Source organism: Rhipicephalus sanguineus, chromosome 2, assembly GCF_013339695.2.
Source record: "Rhipicephalus sanguineus isolate Rsan-2018 chromosome 2, BIME_Rsan_1.4, whole genome shotgun sequence".
NCBI lineage: Eukaryota > Metazoa > Arthropoda > Arachnida > Ixodida > Ixodidae > Rhipicephalus > Rhipicephalus sanguineus.
Window position 1 is genome coordinate 51,791,680 of NC_051177.1, and position 22,438 is coordinate 51,814,117.

A 22,438-nucleotide genomic window follows, 5' to 3' on the forward strand; every position below is an offset into this window, starting at 1 on the left:
TATGGTGCCCAACTGCTGTCCTGAAGGTCGCGGGGTCGAAGCCCGGCCGCGGCGGCCGCACTTCGATGGAGGCGAAGCGCTAGAGGCTTGTCGTAGAGTATTTTAGGGGCGAAGCTCCTTAAGGCGGCACCCGTTCGTCCCTCGTAGTCGTAGTCGTAGTGCGTAACCAGTCTTACGCTTTGACCTCCAAGGTGGTGCCGGTGGGAGATTTTTCCTGTGCGTTGTTGAACAATAAAAAATTCGCAGCGTGCGCCTTAACTAAAAGCCGAATTCTTCTGTCTCTCATTCCCCATTAGCAGCCATTGGCATGTTCCAGTAGGAAACGTTAGTAGAAGTAGAAGTGTTTGCTAAAAGCCGACTTCTTCTGTCTCTCATTCCCATTAGCAGCCATTGTTTACCTCCAAGGTAGTGCCTGGTGAGATTTCTCCTGTGCGTGATTACACAATAAAAATTTTGTTCAAAACGCCGTTGATTGATGAAATAAACCAACGAAAGACGCCAGATGTTTTGTAAAAGCAAAACGAAAGAACGCCAGATGTTTCTAAAGCAAAACGAAAAGACGCCAGCTGCTTAACGAAAGACGCCAGATGTTTTCTAAAGCAATGGTTTTCTAAACAATGAAAATTCACAGCGTACATGTAAAATTAAAGTGAGCTGCAAGTCGTCATAACTCATCGAACCTTTAGTATAAACGCGCCCGATCTCACGTCGGTGATGATGTACTGGGCAGAATTCACGGAAGATTCACGGTTTACCGATGAACCTCCGCAGCTTCGCCCACTCATCATCATTCACTCCGTGGATATGCTGTGATTTTTTTTCCTCTATGCCCGTGTACTTAGATATGGGTGCACGTAAAAGAACCTCAGGTGCTCTAAATTTCCGGAGCCCTCCTGTACGGCGTCTCTCATCATACCGTGATTTTGGGACGTATAACCCCATAAGTTATTATATTAGCAAATGCGTTCTAGCCACTAGGTAGAGATCAACAGCCTTGGTGCGATGGGAGTCTCAGCCATGTCGCGACGTAGCAACGATAAGCATGAAAGCATGATACGAGATTCTGGTTCAAAAAAAAAAAAAAAGATAATAGAACCGCGGTAGAACTTTCCCAGCTCCTTGCAATACGAAAACGTACACGCAGAACGATTGATTAGTTAAAAAATGCTGACGAAACAAGCATTTATTGCGATGCAATCGCACGACAATGAATTCGCTAAGTGAAGTGCAAGTACAGCGGCTCAAGCTCAATCGGTTCACTGAACGAGCTCCGAATCCATGGACGTTTTTCCTAGACGATCAACGATGAGGTTTGTTGTGTCGATGAACCTGTTGACGCAGTTCTGAATACAGTTTTCCGTCTTCGAGTCCATCCTGGCGCCGGGTTTTTCGACGCAGACATCCCAGCACTTTTCCGTGAGTTCGTGCACGAGGTACTGGTACCGTTGCTTTTGGGTCTCACCTTCGATGAAGCTCTTCAGTTCTTCCTCGGAATTCATGGTAACGTGAATGACACCGCAGATAATCACGGCAGCTCGCAGGCTTTTTAGACGGAAAATACGAAATAAACCGCTTCTCTTCAGCAGCAGTCAACTTTTTTTTACCGCGGCGCTAAGTACGCATGGGAAAATGCGGTTTCGATTGATGATGATAGCGCGATGCGCAGCGCGCCGCTAAAAACAAAATTGACAAGTAGTGAAGTAATACACCTTAACTGCGCTAATAGTATTGTTTTCAGTAATACTCACCACTTTAGTAACTGAATACATTCCATATATCGCTCTGTGCGAGACAGTGATGCCGCTCATGGCTCATCCGGCTTGCTCGTCGGCTGGCGTTAGTTCTCGTTTGAAGCGTATTTTCATAGCGCATTTTTGTTTGCGAAAGCGTTTCGTGCTCTTGTTAAGGAGCCCACATATACATGCGTAGGTTTCGTCGGTTTCGTTCGCCAAATGTACGCTGTAATTGCAGCGATCGTAGGAAAAGGAGCAGCGGTGCGGTAAGTTACTGTGCTCGCACTTGTCGATCTGCGAGCAATCGTCCGAGCATTGCAGTCAGCTGTTATCGCACGCGGTGGTCTGATACGTGTTTGTGTCAATTACACGGCGCGTAAGAAACATTACAACATATAAAGCACAGGCGTGCCATACATGGTGTAACCCCGATCGGCCCAAGCGGCTTCCGCATTGATCGCGTTTTAACGCAATTGACTGCGCGCCTCTGACAGGTTGCTTTGAGCCGGACCCGATGAATTTCGCTGCCAATGCGATTCAATGCCAAGGAAATCGCCGCCGTCGCATCACAGCCGTCGTACAAATTCGAAAAGGAGGGCGTGCTCTTCATCAAGGAGAGGCAGGAAGGACTCTTCCGGCGAAACGATGGTAAACTTCCTTTCTTTTTCGATGGTTATATTCGCTTCCCTCTGTTGTCTTCCTTTCGCATAGCAGCCTGTTGAAAAGAATGTTAAACTACAATGCTGTCACGGGATACAGACACGTTGGATGCAGATGATCTTACGCATGTCTAAACAAGAAGCAAGCGCTTAATTTCGTCCTGCTCGACGGAATTATCATCGCGCACTAATTACATATATCGTTTTTGATTACGCAGTGTTCACGGAACGATGGTGCCGGCTAAGAGGCAACCTTTTTTTCTACTACAAGACGAAAGATCCGGTAAGTGTGCTTATAAATAGTGGTTTCTTGTCGAGGATTAAACCAATCACGCTTATAGCGCTGAGCGATCGCTCTTGAGCAGCAATTTCCATTACATGATGTCCTGTTACTATACTTGTTTCGCCGTGATTTCCGAGCTGTTATGGTTGGGCTTAAGCTTATACAGTTGCAGTTGCTGTGACAAATTGTGGTTATGAGGTTCGCCGTTTGTACCTTTACCACCAATCAGAGCCAATTTCCAGAAAAGGTTGGCAGCAACGTCTTAAGTTATGCTGTATGATAACATATAAAACTACCCGCTCGCTATGACTGGCTAAAGTAATTTTGCCATGGATAGTATGTCAGCATTTAATGGTAAACCTTTACATTGACTCCACTGGTAACAAATAGGGACAGCAGCCTGAAGTGTATTTGGAGGCAGGTTCCAGTGTGAGCTTGATTACCTTGTTGAAGCATCCTGAAACACCTGCTGAAATAAAGTGCCCACGCTCCTTTTGCAGGAAGCCAAGGGTCACTGGTTAGGGATTGATTAAATGCTGTGGGTAGATCAGTTCTTACGAGAACATTCGCTTTATTTTACATTTTGAAGAGTAAACTTATTTCTGAAGAAGCAAAAATTCAGATGAGCTGGACAATTTTTTTTTTTTTCATATACTGTTATAGATCACCTGCAGTCGACTTCTCTTTTGTGCGGCGGAAACGCCCCACATAGTTATGGGATTTAGATTCCAAATTGACAATATCATTATGAGGCGCATCATAATGAAGGACTGCAGATTAATTTTGACCTCCTATTGTTCTTGAACTAACATCTCAATACAAAGGCACGAGTCTTCTTGCATTGCATCTTCATCGAAATGCTGCCACTATGGCTGGGAATCAATTGCGCACCATCGTGCTTAGCAGTGCAATGCTGCAGCCTCTAAACTGCCACTGAAGCTTTCACAGATAGGACTCCGAGTATCAACATTTCTGCAAAAATTGGCTGTAATTTCACGCCTTGTAAAAATGATGAGATTTCGGTGTTCCTGGAATAAGCCAAAGAGCTTAAGGCATTTGGTCACCCGCCTGAATGTGAAATCATAGTCATTTCTTAATCATTTCATTTAAGGGATGCCTGTTTCAACTAATGGTGGATAGTTACGCTTATATCGGTACCTTTAGAAAGCATTTACATTACTATAGCAGTGCAGTGAACTGGGCTGGTTGGTACTAGTTCATTGTGATACAGCGCGACAAGAACAATGAAAAGGCAAAGCCATACAAATGTGTCCTATTGTTTGTGTGCCACGTTTCACACAAAAACCATAAATTTCAACAATCCCGGTCCTGTTTCAGTGAACGACAGTCAGTGTAATGCACAGTGTTTGCAATATCATCAATGGCACACTTAATTACTACTTTTATTATAGTCAAACATTGTACTAATGCAACTCCTAATCATGGGGCATATTTTCTTAATTCAGTCTAACACCATTCTGCCTTCTCACTTTTAAAAACATTTTCACATTGAGTGCACTCTACAGCTAGACACTTATGTTTTCCTCAGAATCAAAAGTGCTAAGAGAAATAATAATGCTTGAAACATGCTCCGCGTCTCACGTGCATGTCCGGATAGACCCTTGCCGTAATAACTCTGTTACCTTCAAGAAAGGGCTACAAGAATAGCATGCCAAAATCAATGCTCTGAAAATTGCCAATGCTGACGGCACATAGTCATGTGCAGGCTTATGTTATTGCATTGATATTACCTATTATGAACAGTTCGCAGATGGTGGTCTGTTTTGTTGGCCCATTTAATGAGAAACCCGACAGTTTCTTATGTGTGCTTCTCTAATTTTTCTTGTTTGAATAGTGGAGTCCACATTTTGAAATAAACTTGCTGACCAATTCAATATATACGTAGCAGCTCTGTTTTTCCTGCTGTGAGTTACAATGAAAATACTGTAATGGTGTAGGAAATGAACGTTACACAGATTGAATGAACCAGCAGAAGACGCCAAATATCCTGTGCAGAAACATATGCAGTTCCTTTCAGGCGTACTACTGCATTCCAACCAACCATGCGTGCAATAAAATTTGTGTCTATTTTGATGGGAAAAGCCTGGCTCAGCGTGTTGTTGAGGAGGAGGGGAAAAAAATGGCAGGCTTTTTATTTTTCAGTGTTCCGAACCAGTTGGAGTGATTGTTCTCGAGCGACATTCTGTGAAGGATGGCCCCATTTCTGGAGGCCTCTATTGTTTCACAATTGGTGAGTTGTGTTTGCATGACCTGTCAGTCTGTTTTGAGGAATGAAACCTGGCTTAGATCATTTTAAAGTTTTTGTTCTGTGCTGTAGGCTAGTTGACAGAAGTATTAGAGGTGTCCAAACTATACAGGAGAGTCCCAAGTTTTTTTTTGAAAATTGCGTGACTATGAGTGGTGACTTGTTTCTTTCCACTATTGCTGGGGACAAAAAAGTTTATAAAGTGCGTCTGTATTTCTTACATTCATTTATAAGTGGCAGTTTGGCTTCTTTATCTTTTTCTCATTATAATTAATCAGCACTTGCATTTCTTTTTTTTTTTTGTACTGCCTTTGTTCGGTTGCTTAGACCATCTGATATCAGTGAGCTTGCATCTGGTACTAATCAATTGACATGAAGGATGACTGAGTGTGCATTGGAAGATACACTCTTCAACTCCACGCTGGTAAGAAACAGGATGTAAAGAAAGGAAGTGCAGAAACATGCATTGACTTCAGTTTTATTATTTAAGTGTGTCATGAAGCACCCTTTGGGCTTGTTGAAAAAACACATCCTGTGGAAAGCTGACACAGCTATGAACTGCTCAGCCAAATATTGCAGTTGTGCGTGCCACGTAAAGGCTACAAGCGGAGCGCGAAGTTGCTGTTTTCTCAGGCGCCCTCTTTTCGAACAGAGGCTGGTTCTCACTCTCGTCGGTGGGCAAGGCGTCTGCCGGTTGACATCGCGTATCTGCTTCTCTGTGTTGCAAAAGACAGCATCCTCACTGGCCAATAGCCGACATAAATCGAGAGCGGCGTTTGGATCAGATGTGCATCTTGCCACGGGGGTGCCACCACTTGCCGGCGCTGCACTCCTCAGTCTGTTAACTTTACACGGTAGCTGCACTCATGCATGCGAATCACAACGGAAGAGCGATCGCATTTCATGACGCGTGCTGACGTAACTTCTTTTCCCAGTGCCATCCCTCCCTGTGTAGCTTCCAGTGCGCTCGTCGGCACAAGAAAAAAGAGAAAGCGCTGAGAGTGGTGCGCCAAACCCCCGTAACCCCGCTCATTCTTGACGGATTCGAGAAGTTTTTGCGGCGATCGATTCGGGAGGCAGTAAACTCTGATACTGAGGTCATTAGATCATTACTTGGAAAAGTGGTTCATGACCCCTTTAACATTCCCACGGCTGAATTTGAACATGGCATCCCCAGTTCAAAAACCAACTGCTCTAACCTGTATGCCACGGGCGCATGCCTATTACGGTGAAATGTCGCATATATATAGGCTACTTCAGCTGTTTTGAATCGACCTTTATGTGAGAATACATTTGTAATGTAAAGAGTGCAGCATTGCTGTATGTAGTTTTATGCACAGGTTATAATAATATAGTTCTTTGAGCTGCAAAGATGATTAAGCCATAGGTTTCACTGTAAAGTTGGCCTTCTTACACAGCTGTTAAGATTGCTTCAGGTAACTGTGGAAATTTAAATCATTCTTCAGCCCCCATAATAGTTGTAAAGCATTAATAGTAAGGAATTCTAGTGTAACTATGTTTCTTATAATGTGACATTACTGTTACTCCTTTTCCGTTGGATATTGTAAGGTGATCCTAAAGTGGCATTGGCTATTGTTGACTCTAAGTTAACTATTGCCAACTGCTTGAGTGCGAAACACCAACTGAGCAGACCTGAAGCCCTGTCGTGTTCAGCTCTGTCTCTTTGTCTGCATGTTTCGCGTTCTTACATTTAGCTCTTATCACAGCATAAAAATAAGTAATTGAGAAAATCAAATATGGTTCGCAATTTTACCCTCATTTCCGAGGCTTCTTTTTGGGTGTATGGCTTAGGTGTGCAAAGATTTGCTATGTGTGTGGTGAATTTGATGTAAAAATACTACACAGCCTTTGAAGGGGATGAGCTGGCCATACACATGGCAGCCCAAGGTTCCTCGGAGCGCGAGGCATGGACGAGCGTGTTGCGGGACTCCAGTTATGAGCGTGTGCGGGAGGAAGTGCAAATTCTTCGTGCCCGTCTCCTGTCACGTCAGCGAGAGTCCGACCCTGGTCTGTACAGCGGGTCATCTTGCAAGCGCTCTCAGGATGAGGACGCCTCCTCTTCGAGTGAGTCAGCAGCAAGTTTGCAGATTCAGTAAATGGAAAGATTCACTAAAAAGTTGATGTAGTTAATTTGCTTTGTCTAAGAAAAGGGCTAGTGCTAAATGTCAGGTCATCCGGACTCTTTCGTTTGCTCCATGATTCTTAGCAAGATTATAGGATGAGATGCTAGTACGAAATGATTATTTCACCTTATAATGAGGCTCTGCATTGATGCTGTTCATTTTGCAGACAAGAAAGACCCACTTCAAAATGAACCATTCCTTGAACTCGGGCTTGGTGAGTGACAAGTCACTTTTTTTTTTGCTTCCTGTCACATCACTACCTTTTTTATCTTCTTTTTCTGAGAGAGACAGAGAGAGAGAGAGAGGTGCTGTTGAGAAGGAAAAGAAGAGAAGACATCAAAGCAGGCTACTGTGTTAATTCTGCTTTTATCAAAACAGGTGGATACCCAAGCACGGCACAATACAAAAAGAAAAGAACAGCAAGGCATCGAGTGCTTCAGAGTATAGCACTCAGCTGTTTTATGGTGATACCACATGGCCGCATTTTTATTTTTTGTAACATGGGCATGGTGTTGACTATGAAGGCATTAGCGTACGCCAAGTGTTTCAGCTGTGACTGTCACTGAATAATGAAGACGAGGGGATTGAGACTGAATGATAGTATTATACTTGTCACCAAGCTGTCATAGAAATGGTCGACAGCAAAGTTTGTGCATATATTGCCAGTGAAATCACTGGTTGTTTGTCTCTGTTTCTCTCTTAATTAGTAACCACATTGAGGGGCATATCAAAATTATGAAAGTTAATTCAAACACACCGTTCCAATAAATCCTGTGGCACATACAGTTCCAAGAAATCCTGTGCTTAGGCCCATTTTCCAGAATCATATTGGCATTCCAATTATAACAAATTCGAACATGTGTAAACCAGAACAGCAATAGCTGATGCCAAGTTTCGGCTTGGCTGCCCACTTTTTCAATGTGTTAGCTACCAAAAAATGCTTTTTTTTTACACTCGTATACAGTGCGTCTTATTCTTTCATAGCGCTGTTTATTGATTGTGATTTCTAAATTGCTTTATTTTTCTTCAGCAATCAGATATTGTGTAGATACAGGTTTACCACTGCCGTATTACAATGAGTCTCCTTGCACAGTTTAGAGTTCAAATGAACTTATTGAATTAAAGGAATGTTGAAAAACTTTCTTTTTCATACCACACACAGCATGTGACAACTTGCGCTGTGATGCTGATGGCCAGGCTCCCAACCCACTTGTTGTCGTTCTCACTGGAAGGCCTCGGCATGGACTGTGGAGCAAGTTTGCTCAGACCGAAGTTGTTGAAGTAAGTTTTTATAAGAAGCAGCTTTTCAAAGTGCATTTTTGCATTTTCATCCGGCATATTGTGGCATAAATCGAGCATACTAAGTGGTGAAGTGTACTAATGGATACTGTAATATATTTAAGGAAACCAATAATGTTTTTTTTAAGCTTAGGTGTTGTCTGAAGTGTTTAGCGCAAAATTATGAAGACGGGACAAGTAGGGAGAACACGTACACAGGCGCTAAAGGTGTTGTCGTCACTGGCCGAACATTTTCACCTTTTTCGGTTGGTCTAATTGCATCATGGCATAATACAATATTATAGCAATAGAGCATGATTAGAATTGCAGAATTGGTGCTCACAAGAGAAGTGCAATTTAAGATTGAATGAGTTGGCTAAAGGCAGGAGGAGCAATTCATAAATTAGGGTAATTAGGGACCTTTGTCTTGTGGTGAATGTGACGATCACTGTGACACCTTATTAGCTTGAGTTCGCAGCATAGATGAAATTGTTCTGATGATGTGACCACCTACCTTGTGGTATATGGGGAGAAAAATCTCTGCATCTCTTTACTTCAGTGCTGAACGAAAGAAGGGGAATTTTTTCAAAGGACTCGTTTGTTGGACACAACAAAATGAATCCAACAGACAGTTAGGCCAAGGAAAACATAGGGGACATTAATTGTTTTCTTCAACTCCAGTGTAGTGCAGGTAGAGCATTGGACACTTGAGTTGAAGGTTGTGGGTTTGGATCCCACCAATGGAAGGGGTGATTTTTTGTACTATTTAGTTAATTTAAATTTACGTCATAATTACTACACTACAGTTGAAGACAACAATTAATGTCCCCCATGCTTTCCTTGGTCTAAATGTTTGTTGGATTCATTTGGTTGTTTATTTCAATGCTGTGTTGTGTTGGGCAGTACACTAATGTGAATTTCGAGCAGCCACTGTTAATAAGTGTGGCCTACGATAAACTGCCCGTAAAAAGGACTCTGTGCTCGTTTCTCTGTGCAGAAGAGCAGCAACCCATGTTTCCTGACCACTGTGGGATTCCTAAAAAAGCAAGCGTGCGCTACCACCGAGGTCAAGCTCTGTGTTTACGATGTCCGGGAACGAGTTACCTCCACTGTGAGTGACATGTTTTTGCTTTCTTTTATCTCCACAGTGCCACATTGAAGTCCACTTGTCTAATGAAGGTTTTTCTGTTCATTTTTAGACTGTTTCTTTTTTTGCATGTGCACTTACAGCATGTGTGTAAAACAAATGATAGTGAGTGGGTTTTAAAAAAGTTGATTAGACTGAGGAGAGAAATTCGAACCAATTTTATAGTCTATACATGTCAGCTTGTGAGCATTGTCAATAATTTTTTTCCAGAAGCCTTGTATTTATAGCCAGCAAGACACCATTCCCAGTTCAGAATTGAATAGTTACGACCACTTCCCTGGTTAGTTACCACCACTTGGCTTTTTTTTTACCCCGAGGCAGTAAAGTGTATGGTGCATACATCTTTATCAGTAAACAATACCCCCTTTAAATGGAACATATTTCCGCGGTCCCTTAGAGCTTTTTTTTAATGAGGTTCTACTGTGTTTAAAGGGACACTAAAGGCAAATATTAAGTCGACGTTGATTGTTGAAATAACGGTCCAGAAACCTCGTAGTGCTACTTTTGTGCCAAGGAAGTGCTTATTTTGAAATAAAATCATGTTTTAGTGGTCCGCATCGCGTTAGCGCACTTCAAATAACCCGCCTGAAAGCGGTGTTTCTCACGTCACTGCTGCCGTGCCCAACGTTGCCCGCCTTTACTGCACGGCGGCGTGCGCCATTCGGGCATCCGGCAACATCACATGCATGAGGCATTTTGTCGAACTTTCTGTCAGAGCGACTTTTACTAGCGCGCAAAACACACGCGGCAGTACGTGATACCGAAACTACCATTAGACGCGACTGCGTGAGCGAAGCAGTGTGCCGGGCGAAGCGCATTTCGGCAAAAACAGAACATTTAAACCATGTGCGCCGTTCCCCATGGCAATGCCAAAGAGGTTCTTTTTTCCATGAATCAAACAGAAACGAACAAACAGCATTTTATTACGTCTCTTGATGCACGGAAGGTTCTTTTTTTATTGCTGCTAGTTTCATTACTAGTGATTAATTGCAGGCAGACTCATTCGTCATCGGGATCATTTTGAAAATGTGCCGCTCATGGCGCTCATCGTGTGATACATTTAGCTTAATTTCTAGGTAAGTTGGGCACTGCTGTTGATAATATTGCCGTTTTAGATGTTGTCATACATTGAGCTTTCACTCTGACATAAATTGTTATTTGCCTTTAGTGTCCCTTTAAATGGTAAAGGCATGTCACGTTAACTGTCGTGTTCCCCTCTACGGAGTTTCATAGCGGTTACAAAGAAAGCCTGCAATAAAGGCTTCCTGCGGTCGTCACACAGCCGTCAAAGAAATAATAGGTTTTTCAAAGCAGGTGCGAATTTACTTAATTTTTGCTCATGTGATGGCAGCACCCACAAAAATTGGCTCAAGTTTACTAAAAGAGATGTAGCCCTTGCCTGGGAAAAATTGTGTAGAATTCTTGGATGTATCATAAGCTTCCCATTTACACATTTCTTGTGTGTTTGCTATTGCTGCTTTTTCAGAAAACTTTGCTAGGCGAAGCCACATTTGCCCTTGGCACACTAGTCCAAATGCCTGGCTGCTTCCTCCGTCTTGCCCTCATGTAAGCCTATCTTCTTTAAAAAACGTTGCTGTGTTTTTCAATTGCACATGTTACTGGAAGGTGTCTGGCAGCATGGCCCTCTTTAAAACAACCTTTGTTTTTAAGCCATAATATCTTTGTTTAATTTGATCATTAAATATTCTCTGCGTCTCCATCAAGATTTTTAAGCCATGATCTCTTTGATTAGTTTGATCATTAGATATTCGCTGCACTTCCAGCATGATGACATTTGTCATAAATGCATTTTTCTTTTACCCATCTGCAGATCACCGTCCTATGAAAATGTGGGTTTTGTGACTGTGACTGCCAGGGAACTTGAACCAGAGCTTACCATGGCAAGCAAAAAGGATGCACAGGACCTTTTCTGGCCTACGGTATGATGACAGGTTTCAGTTTGTGTAATCTAGTTTGTAAAAAGTGCTGCTTTAATTGCTGAAGGAAAACTATGAGCTGGGGAAACACGATGATTTTACAGGTTGGTAAGGGGCTGCAAGGTGAGGGCCCTTTGTCATTTCTTTTGTGATGCAGTGCTAACTAGAAAGGCTCTGAACCTAAGTTGCTCAAATTTACTAAGCGGTGGGTTTTAATGTCTCGAAACTTCACAGTTAGCTTTGAGGAATGGCGTAGGGGAAGGGGGGATTTAGACTGCTAACATTTAATGTGTGGGGTTATTTTTTCCCAAACCATCCGATGCAGGTGTTTTTGCATTATATTGTAGTGTGGCTGCGTTGGCAACCGAGCATCAAAATGGTTACTTTCTACTCGGCAGCTGAGCACCATTTTCTCTGGACCACCGTGACTTGTCGGTTTGAGCTGCACACGCACTGTGACTTGTTCCTAACATACCATAAATTGCGGTGCACGCTCTGTTTTTCAATGCCAGGAATATAAAGTGCAGTGCGTACTGTTAGTTGTAACGCACCCCGACTTTCCTACTTTTTATCTAGGAAAGTTTTCCCAATGACATACATAAGCAACAACGGCGTGTATGTGAACTTCGTTTGCGACTCATTTACGTTTGCAGGCGGATCGGCGTCGCACATACTCGTTGCCAGCGTGCATGCCACGTCGTGCCTGTACACCTCTGCACGCCCAGCTCAGGATTATTTTTGACGGCCTCAGCTCCAAGACATATCGTTTCCACACGGGCTTGGGGGCTGAACTGCGAGTGCATGAAATTATGGCTGAGAGCAAGCTGTCCTTCTCTTTCCCACAGCTGCTCCTGTAAGTGTTGCCTGCCAGTAACTTTAATGAGAAGACTGGCAGCAGTTTTCTTTTTTTTTTTGCATTGATCAAGTATTGGCATGGGTGGATATTCGAGTGCTTCGAATATTCGAACTAGCTTCCACACAAATTTAAATTATTCGAAATTTCGAAGTATTCGAAATGAACGAATAGACACATATTTGACCACATGTAACCCCCCTGTAAAGGTGGTTTCACTGCAATGCAGGAGTGCTACGCCGTGAAATCAGCTATCCATGGGAAACCCACACTGTCGCGGGGCCACACATCAAGGTTTAAATGTACATATTGCCTTCACGTCGATTAACTATTTTTCAGTTTATGAAACATTATTCAGGCTTATATGTGCCAAGTATAGTAAATTTTAAAACATAATGTATTTTACCGCTAAGAACTTGCACCCTGCTGCTATTCAAATCTTGTTACTAGTATTCAAGGTTGAAGCAATTCATTTTGAAGCAAAAAAGTGACATTTGCACATGCATAGCTCCAATTCTTAAAAATATTGTGCAAGTTATTTGGGTCATGACAAATATGCTTATTTTCTTTCTGATATGTGATATGTACTATTCAAACTATTCGTTTCGAACCTCAAGTTTACTATTTGCCTATCCCTAAATTTGACACATGCCTTTTTCTCCAACTTACTGAACACCTCGATGGAGGCTTCTTATTGGATGTCCTTGTATAAGTACAGTGATGCAACAAAAGTGCGCCAGCTTGACTTCCCAGTTATGCTCACTCTATTTTACCTTGGAATCAAAATATTGTGTCATTAAACTTTCTTTCTTGCCTTCTTGCATGACACTAGAAATCTATGGATAAATGAAGAAAAACAGCTGATGGACACTGTCACTCATCTGAGAGAGGTACGTCTGCAGATAGCTTCATGAAGTAATGGCTTCATAAATTGTATTTGCTGCAATTTGTCTAAGGGTCAGTGATTAGTGATATAAAAGCATTCAATGAGCTATGAGCACATGTTTTGGGATTTCAACTATCCACTTGCAACTGGTCGGTTAAAAGACAATGTTAAACAACTGGATAGTTAAAGGTGCTTTATCCACATGTGCCGTTGTGCTCTAGTAGATGACATGTAGTTGAGTGCTGTCGGGTGTGCGTCCACTAAACCATGGTAGTGTGCCAGTCCCTTGCAAGGGTGCTCTGCTTGTAGCAGACACACACGTTGCTGTGTTCACTGTCACAAAGCTCATGACTGTAGAGGGTATAAAACTAAAGGCCGTGCAGTTTGTCTGCTACAATGAAATGGGAAAGTTTGGTCTTTATTTTCCTGGCTTTTAGTCTGTGCTTCTCCACCCCATCAATAAAAAAAAGCTTTGAAGAGCAATTTCAGCTTGACTTAACATCACTCTTCAGCATCTCTTGGTTTATGGTATTGGAACATGTTCGCTACCTCCGCTCTCATCTTGCAGCTGAGCCCCGAGTGGCAAGCCAAGCAGCTTTTAGCCATAGAGCGTCACCTTCTGCGGATCAACACTTACTCGGAAGCCCTGGAAAACCTTGCCAAGCAGCGGGGTGCCCACTTCAAACCGTCCCGATCCAAAGGGCTCGTTTCGCTGGAGTTTGCCCCTGTCAACATGCACCTGCAGAGGCTTTGGGTCCACAACACAACTAGCCACAAAAGTGAGTCCAATATTTGCGGACTGTTTTCTTAGAGTGTTCAGAAATTAAGCAGCAGTTGTCGATTCTCTGCCCTGAAGCAATTGACATGTTGACCCGAGACATTGCTCACCTCTGAAGAAGTACTGCAGACTATATGTAGAATGCCATAGCTTACTTGTTTGGGTGCTTAAGGAGCAGCTTGCAGTAGCCACTGGAGGTACTACATTAAAGCCTATCACTAGTACTTTAGTTGAAGCTTATTACTAGTACTTTATGTTCTTTGCGAAAGCTTGTGTTAATGAATACTCACCATCGAGCTCTGTGAGTATGAGAGTGATAGGTGAGAAGGAATATGTGACTGTGATTCATTGTTTTAAGATGGGAGCAAAAGGAAACACAATTGTGTACTTAAATTTAAGTGCACAGTAAAGAACAATTGTTAACAGAATTACTAATATCGTTCCTGTAGAAAAGATGATAAAGAAACGCAGCCACCCAGAAAAGGCTGGCTGCGTTTCTTTATCAAAGAAGAAGAAGAACGCATTCTATCATGGTTACGTGATGGCTTCTGGTTCAGTTTTTCTATACCTGCTAATGTCTTAGCATCTACAGCACCCTTTATGATACTCTTCCTCATTACATGCAGCGGAGTGTCGGGCCATTAAACCCCACAATTTCATTCATATTTACATGTGAATATGAAACGCAGTTCACATGTCTGGCAGCTCTCTGCTTTTCATGTGATCCCTGAATGGCGTGACTCAACGGAGCGGAGCGAAAGAACGAGGAAGCGACATACTCTCAGTCACACTACTTAAGGGTCAGCCAACTGGCACTATTTTCAGTTCTCTTCTGCTCTTCACATACAGTGAAATTTCTGAGAAATTACACCTCTAGGAAAAAGAGGTGAACAGTAACTTGGGACATTATGGTAGTAAATTCATATCAACGTACAAACTCTTATTAAAGTCAAGCGATTTGGAATGTTTGGGACTATCCTTTTTTAAAAGCAGCACTTCTATATTTGTCTTTCACAGAATGTGTTTACGATGTGGTCACAGTGGGGGCATTTACTGCTTACGCCCAAAAGTTCCTGCACGGCGGCCTCTACAAACTACTAAATCAGCTGAAGAATGCCTACCCCTTGTTGCAGTGAGTTGCGCTTTTGTGATTTTTAACAAGTCTCTGAAGATGCCTTGGCACAATAAGTTCATGTCATCATTCCTTTTTCAACCTTTCTAAATGGCTGTTGCATGAGTGTGAAGGTAGTCAGCAAGGCATACTATTTTTGGCAGCATTATATTAAGTGAAAAAGCTGCTCTCATCACTCACTAATTAGCTTTTTTTAAGCCTAAATGAGAGCATGAGTTAATTGTTCTTCATGTGAGGTGCTCAGTGTTAGCAGATGGTGGTGTGGCCTTTTAACAGTGATAATGCCATTGTCACTTTTTCATTTGCAGAATTTTTGTGTTTTGTAAATGTGGTACGTAGCAATTTTGAACACTAATTCATTGGTGCGTTATGCACACAATAAACCAACGCTTCTTGTTGAGTTTACCATCCGTGGCATAATGTTACTAGGTACACTAATGCGGGGAGAACGTGTTAAGGGAGATGGCCATTGCAAAACTCACTAAAGCAAAATAGTTTGACATGGTGATAAAAATAACTGAATCTGGTTTGACGTGATCGTGTGAATTTACTCTTAGTTTATAGGCGACTAACATCACCAATTTCTGTAAATATCATGTTTGTAGCCCTTATAGTGGCTTTGTCTTTTCGTTTGAAAAGGTTTGCCTGCTTAAATTGCAGAAAGTGCTGTGACTTTCATTGCATCTCAGGCGGGAGGGCCAACCGTCCATACTGGGTCCCGACCGGCTATCGACAGCGGCTCAGGCTGTGCTCAGCATTGAACATATCAGGGAAGACATTGAAGCCGATGTCCAGCAATTGATGCAGTTGGCTGATTTAAAGGATATTGTGGGCATGGAGGCTGCAGCCACCAAGATTAGTGACAAGGTCTGTTGTTGTATATATTGTGTGTGCAGCAAAATTTTTGACATTGCAGCAAGGTGGAGAATTTGTCCTAAACGAGGATAAATCTTTTGTCTATCAAGAAGCTGTCTTTTAAAAAAAATGCATATGAACTTTTTAGTATTGTGACATAACTGTGATGGGGAAGTAGGCTGCAGTAAGAATGGTAAATATGGAAATCTTTATTAGAAGAACTTGTGCCCACAAATAAAAGCTCAAAGCATAAGCAAGGCGCACTGTACACTGATGGCAGCGATCACGGCCGTCGGCCATCGGTAATCTGATTGTCTGTGCAGCTTGTCGGTTTTTATATGCGAGTAATTGAACTTTCCAGTGTTATTGCTGGTGCTCACTTAGCTCGTGAATAATCTTAAATACTCGCGTCCTGCACGTAATCCTAACAGAAAAATCTGAAACAATCACGTAGCTTCCCAAACATTGCAGCGCGCCCTGCGCCAAGCGATGTTAACGGTTTTTGTGGCTGAAGTCCAATCCCACATAAAAATAAGCACGCGTGGCAGTATATAACTTTTTGTGCTATGGGTGGGTGGGTGTAAATTTTTCATTTTCATGAACTTGCGTTCTTCTTGAAGTATTGAGATTTCTAAAAAAATGGCACCAGAAATGTGTCATTTCAGAAAAAGCTTAGTTGGTACCCCTTCCGGGATTTGGCCTTTGATTTTTTTGAAAGCATGTCTTCTCAGTTGGGCTTGAAAATTCTAGCTGCATTGCTCCATGTTGCCTGTTGACAACTCGCCACGGGTGAGGCTGTAACATGCTTTTCTACTGTCTTCACACCCAGGCCAAGCAGTTGACAACGCTGTGCAACCCACTGTTGGTCGACGAAGCACTGACTATTTGGGAAGGAGCTCGTCTTATCCAGCCAAACAATGACATTTCCAGTGCTGGTAAGACGTCTCCGAAGTGTTCTCTCCGGCCTCCACCAGTGGCACGTCTCAAGTCTGCATCCTTGCCACGAGAGTTTCCGGCACCGCCGGGTGCATCATCTGGTAAACAAAACAATATAAATGGCTTTCCTTCTTTTTTTAAATATCTGCACTACATTGAGGACTTTATCGGATTTCTCATCTTGTGAGACAAAATTCAATTTACGTTGTCACACTTATGTCTATGTCATCATGCAACATTTAAAATTGTAATAGATTAAACATGATACACATTGCCACATTATCAGACCCAGAGGCATGGCTTTCAAGGAGGAGTGGACGATGCACCAAAAGTCCATTGGGGGGGGGGGGGGGGGGAAGCGCTCAGGTGGACTGTATTCAAAGAGGGATGAGAGGGGGGTGGAGTCTAATTGCACCCTTCCCTCTTGCTCTTAACAGATGCCCCTGATTGGTTACGCCGTTGATTCAGATGTGCCCATGATATGTGGTTCCTTAAACATACGGATGTCACAGCTCCTTGTAGAAAAATCGTCACGTATTATCAATCATGTCAAGAACAAATTTCTCTAGCATGTTCTCAAACTGGAATGGATACCACCAAGTAATGTACCATGCGTGATGACATAAGAAAGAGCACATTGGTTGCACTGTTTAATATGCTGACCACCAACTTCATTTATTGCTATTGCCGATGCCAAGTTTTACCTCAGCTGAGCAGAGGGCACAAGAAGAGCTTCTTTCTAAGTTGGCACGTATATAGCATCAGTATTACTATCCATAGCCTCACTGTGGAAATGTTTTCACTCACAAAAGAAATTGCCCCTCTTGTTCATGTATTGAAGATGTGATCCTGTCATTTTGTGCTCATACTCTCTTGCAGGTTCCCCATCTGACGAGTCCTCTGGTGACGAGGCGCCCATTGATTCACTGTCGGTCAATGGAAATGTGTGCAGTGCTCAAGTTCGCCCCATGCCTCAGCTGCATAAATCAGACTCTATGTACTCAACTGAGGAGTCCCGTTTTTCTGGCCTTTCAGAGGAGTTTGAGCCTCTTGTGAGTGTCATTTTTTGCATAAGTGCATGCTGTGTATATACAGTCAAATCTCGTTACAACGAACACCACATTAACGAACATTTCAAATTAACGAACTTTTAAGAAATCCCGTGCCGACTGCTTATAGTTTCAATGTAAAAATATTTCACTACTACGAACTTCAGAATAACGAACATTTCAGAATAACGATCGTTATTTAATTCCCGTGTAATCTTTACAACACCTCAGTACTACGAACTTATATCCCGAAATGTGAGGATTCTTAGATTTCAGTGTATCGGTCATGGCAGTCGGAGCTGTAAGGTAGCAGACGACGCAGCGCGAAGGGCGGACGCCCTCCTGCGAAAACCTGAGATGGCACGGGAGGAGAAAGACGCGGGCGGAGAACTTTTTTTTTTTCCCTTCGTTGCGGAGGCGACAACGCATCAGGTTTCGTAAAGGCCCAACCGCATGCATAGCACGCGACTTTCGAGCGAAGGCGACTGCGACAAACGGGCTCCGTCGCGCTGCTCGATTGAAAACTATTGCGCGCACGCAGGCAAATTACGAAAAAGAATTACAGAGTAGATGAATGACAACATGCCAAATTTATTATTGTCTTGTTTGAGATAAAGATGCCATAAAAGCGTTTCGGGACTTCCTTTTTTCGCAATCTTATGTTTAACCGCGTAAGTAGTATCTGCTGTGATCCCATGGGGCGCCCGGAAGCGTACGCTGCCTACGCTACGTCGCACTTTGCAAACTGCGTTATGTTGGGGTTAGTCCACGAGGCGCATCTCGACAACGTTTCCTCTTCCGCAGCGCCTCACATCGTTGCTTCGCAGGAAGAAGGGCTACCTCACACGACGACGATGTTGACATTGCAGCAAGCTACCACCAATGCAGCAAGCTACCACCGAAACATCAAAACGAACCGTCGATCATAAATAACGATAAAATACGGCCGCTGCCTCGCTCTCCGCGTGAGATGGGGCTGTAAATAAGGTAGTCTATAACTTGCATTCCTTGAAGTACGCGCCGATTGGAAGCATCACGAGCAAATTGCAACCGAAGCGAGGGTCAGAGATGCTGCCATGTTGTTGGATATCGTCATGCTCACTTCCGGGCGACAAGCGATGTTTCCTGGCTTTCCAGAAACCTGGGATGCTATCGCGGAACGATTCTATTTCAGATTCCAATGCCTTTCGTGCTTTTCGCGCTTGGCCAGTGGTCAGAACAACGGTCCGTCCGCGTTATCAGCGCGATCAGCCAGCCGTGTGGAATCGGAAATAGCATCATTTCGCGATTGCACCCCTGCGACAAGCGACGGCGATGGATAGCCCTCCGCGACAGCAAATCCTGTCGGCCGTCGCTCAAAACTCGCGTGCTTGCAGTTGGGCCTTAAAGGATTGCAGCGATGACATGGACGACGATGTCACGGTAGCACCCGAAGATCGCGACGAGTCCGTGTCGGCCACAGATGCGTTGGACTACTTGAGGAAACTCCGCATATTCATAGAAAAAAGCGGAACAGCGACCGAAGCGGCGGATAAAAATGTGGACGGTCTAGAATCGTTCGTGACGCAGAGTTTGTGCTGCACCCGTCAAAAAAACGATCACGGACTATTTCAAATAAACGTGCCTTGTCTGACGTTCACGTGTGCATTGTTGTGAGAAACGAGTTCAAGGACGTACCGTTGCAAAGGTAGGACGTTTGCGTTACTGAAATTCTATTGTTATGGTAAATTTTTGGGCTTTCACTATAACGACCTTTCAGAATAACGAACATTTTTCCGCGGTCCCCTGAAGTTCGTTATACCGAGATTTCACTGTATACAGTAAAACCTCACTAGTATTAGTAAGTACTTTAGGCAATACAGTAGACTCTCACTAAACGGAAATCTGTTAAGTGATATTGCTGCTTAAATGGAACAACTGCCTCCTACTATGATTGGTTTTGTACCTGAATACTGCAATTCTGTTCATCTCTCACTAAACGAAACTACTGTTAAATGCAACACATTTTTTTGGTCCCTTCAAGTTTCGTTTAACGAGAATCTACTGCATTTGCTATGGCCGTGCATTTATTTTTTGTTGGCGATGGCACATGTCAGGAGATTCAAATTTGTACTTGGTAGTTACTGCATATTTCTGTTTAGCACATAGTTACGCCCCGTTCCCAGCAAGTGCATATTAACAAGGTTTTACAATACAAAAGGGCATGGATGTTGTACAATCGCGAGTATGATATAATATGAGGGGTAATCACTGAAAAAGAATGAATAGAGGGAACTTGTATTCACAGTATATAAATTTCTATATACTGTAATGCAAAGAGAGCATAAGTTAACTGCGTTCTATGTGCACATACTTTATGTCATAAATCATCATTATCTACCTAAAACATAAGTGCATAAAGTGCAGCGTTTATTTTGAGAGAGAGAGAGAAAAAAGTAATTTTTACCTTTGTTGGGTTATTCGATTAAGATGTAGTGAAGGGACTAAGGCTGCACTTGAGAAAACAACAAACTCAGCAGCAATAATCGAACAGGGACAGTCTGAAAGCTGAAATCGAGCTTACATTTTTAGGCACTGCATAAGGCATTTTTATTGTTGTTCAAGGAAAACTGCCGATCTGTAACTGCATGATAATGTATGCGCCTGTTTATGGAATACACAAACAAATTTTGAGACTTATTGAACTTAAAAGGTTTTGGGGGGTGCACTTACTTATCCATATTTTTTCTTAAAACTTTGTTAAGTCACGTAAGCTGTTAACTTGGCTCCGTTGCTTCGAGGCTTTAAACTAGGCTTGTGCGAATAGTAAATTTTAGGTTCGAAGCGAATTCGAAGCGAATAGTGATTTTGGTCGAATAATTTCGAATCGAATTCGAATAGTATATATCATGTATTATAAAGAAAAATGAGCATATTTGTCATGACCCAACCAACCTGCACAACGTTTTTTTTAAATTGTAACAAGGCATGTGCAAATGTCATTCTTTTTGGTTCAAAGGAAGTGCAAACAACTTTTAATAGTAGCAGGATTTGGCTTTCGGTAGAATGCAAATGATAACCTGTAAAATATGTTGCATTTTAAAATTTACTATGCTTGGAGCATATAAGCCGGTATAACAAGTTTTTAAGCTTAAAAAATGATGAATCGATGTGAGGGAATATGTTCATTCAACCTTAAAGTGGGGCTTCGCGGCAGTGCGAATTTTTTCTGGAAAGGTGTATTCACGGTGTAGCACCCCTCCACTGCAGTGAAACTACCTTTACAGGAGGGGTTACAAGCGGGCAGTGCGGATTTTCTTTGGAAAGGTGTATTCACGGTATAGCACCCCTCCACTGCAGTGAAACCACCTTTACAGGGGGTTATAAGCGGACTAATATACACCTATTCGTTCATTTCGAATACTTCGAAATTTTCAATAATTTAAATTCGAATCGAAGCGAATTCGAATACTGTATTATTTGTTCGAATATTCGAAGTGCTCGAATATTTGCACAAGCCTACTTTAAACGCATTAGGCTCTATGGATTGTGTCAGGAAATTGTAAGCATTCTGTTAAATGTAAAACATTATAAAATCAGGTTTCATTAATTAAGGCTTGACTGTACTTTCAGGACCTGACTCACCTAAACATCCGTGCCAGCATCATGTGTATGGTGGGGAGGGTGCAGCATCTTGCTCATGCGGATGATGATCAACACGTAGACGATTCAGAGCTGCTTGACCCCCTGACCCCGTGCAGCACACCGGGTGACATGTCGCCTTGGCAAGCCGAATTGGCTCCAAGTGTGCGGAAGCTGCGTCAGTCTATGGCATGCCTCCAGAAAGTGGCCCGGTTCACGTACGCATTGCTGTCCCTCAAGGTACTTGTCACACTTGAGCAACATGAGGCATTGTTGTGTCACTGTTGTTGCCATTGAGAGCTGTTTGCAGTGGTCTGGTGTTCTTGTTCCACGAATGTTGAACCTTGAAGCCCACTCTTTATAACAACTTGAAGACTTCGAAATCACTGATAAGCTTTGCTTAATGAAAAGGAAGGGCACCTAAAAGCATCCTGCTGGTTTCCCTCATTGCTCCAGTACTAGTATTTGCGGGTTTGTGAACCACGGCTACTTGTAAAGAAGCAAAATGTGAAAAATCATCCTTTTGATTGGTTGGCTTGTGATGAACATTTCAAGTGACCAGTTGAAGCATGTACCCTTTCAAGGGCAGGCAGTGTTCAAGCAGCCCATATGTTGAATTAAGGAGTAGTAACTTGTTTTCAAGCAAAGTAGAAAACTTTTTCCTGTGATTTCAAATATTTGCATGCAAATATCTTCTAGTGACCACATGTAGTGTGTGGGCATGGAAGTTTCATGTGTTACTAAAATTAACTTGTTTATTTCCGGGTCGACCTACCAGGAGCCACCACCATCAGCGTCGCTGAGTTACTGTGTTCGTCAGAGACGAGATATCTGCTTCTCTCACGCGGTGAGTGCTTTTGAGAGAGATATTTGAAGCGTGC

At 42.8% G+C, this 22,438-nt stretch overlaps 1 protein-coding gene across 2 annotated transcripts in view; it reads left to right on the top strand.

Annotated features, from left to right (window-relative positions):
- Positions 1-1,809: 1,809 nt before the first annotated feature.
- LOC119382946 (inositol polyphosphate-4-phosphatase type I A) overlaps positions 1,810-22,438 on the top strand; it is a 38,494-nt gene continuing 17,865 nt past the window's right edge. For both annotated transcript variants that reach the window (XM_037650881.2, XM_037650882.2), the window contains exons 1-19: positions 1,810-1,999; positions 2,228-2,381; positions 2,611-2,675; positions 4,839-4,926; positions 6,808-7,026; positions 7,252-7,299; positions 8,248-8,366; positions 9,361-9,474; positions 10,997-11,076; positions 11,342-11,450; positions 12,101-12,300; positions 13,133-13,190; positions 13,755-13,965; positions 14,982-15,096; positions 15,786-15,963; positions 16,781-16,988; positions 17,767-17,939; positions 21,549-21,797; positions 22,336-22,404. In XM_037650881.2, coding sequence (XP_037506809.1) covers positions 2,264-2,381; positions 2,611-2,675; positions 4,839-4,926; positions 6,808-7,026; positions 7,252-7,299; positions 8,248-8,366; positions 9,361-9,474; positions 10,997-11,076; positions 11,342-11,450; positions 12,101-12,300; positions 13,133-13,190; positions 13,755-13,965; positions 14,982-15,096; positions 15,786-15,963; positions 16,781-16,988; positions 17,767-17,939; positions 21,549-21,797; positions 22,336-22,404 — 2,421 coding nt within the window. In that variant the 5' untranslated portion in view covers positions 1,810-1,999; positions 2,228-2,263. The remainder of the gene's footprint in view (positions 2,000-2,227; positions 2,382-2,610; positions 2,676-4,838; positions 4,927-6,807; positions 7,027-7,251; positions 7,300-8,247; positions 8,367-9,360; positions 9,475-10,996; positions 11,077-11,341; positions 11,451-12,100; positions 12,301-13,132; positions 13,191-13,754; positions 13,966-14,981; positions 15,097-15,785; positions 15,964-16,780; positions 16,989-17,766; positions 17,940-21,548; positions 21,798-22,335; positions 22,405-22,438) is intronic.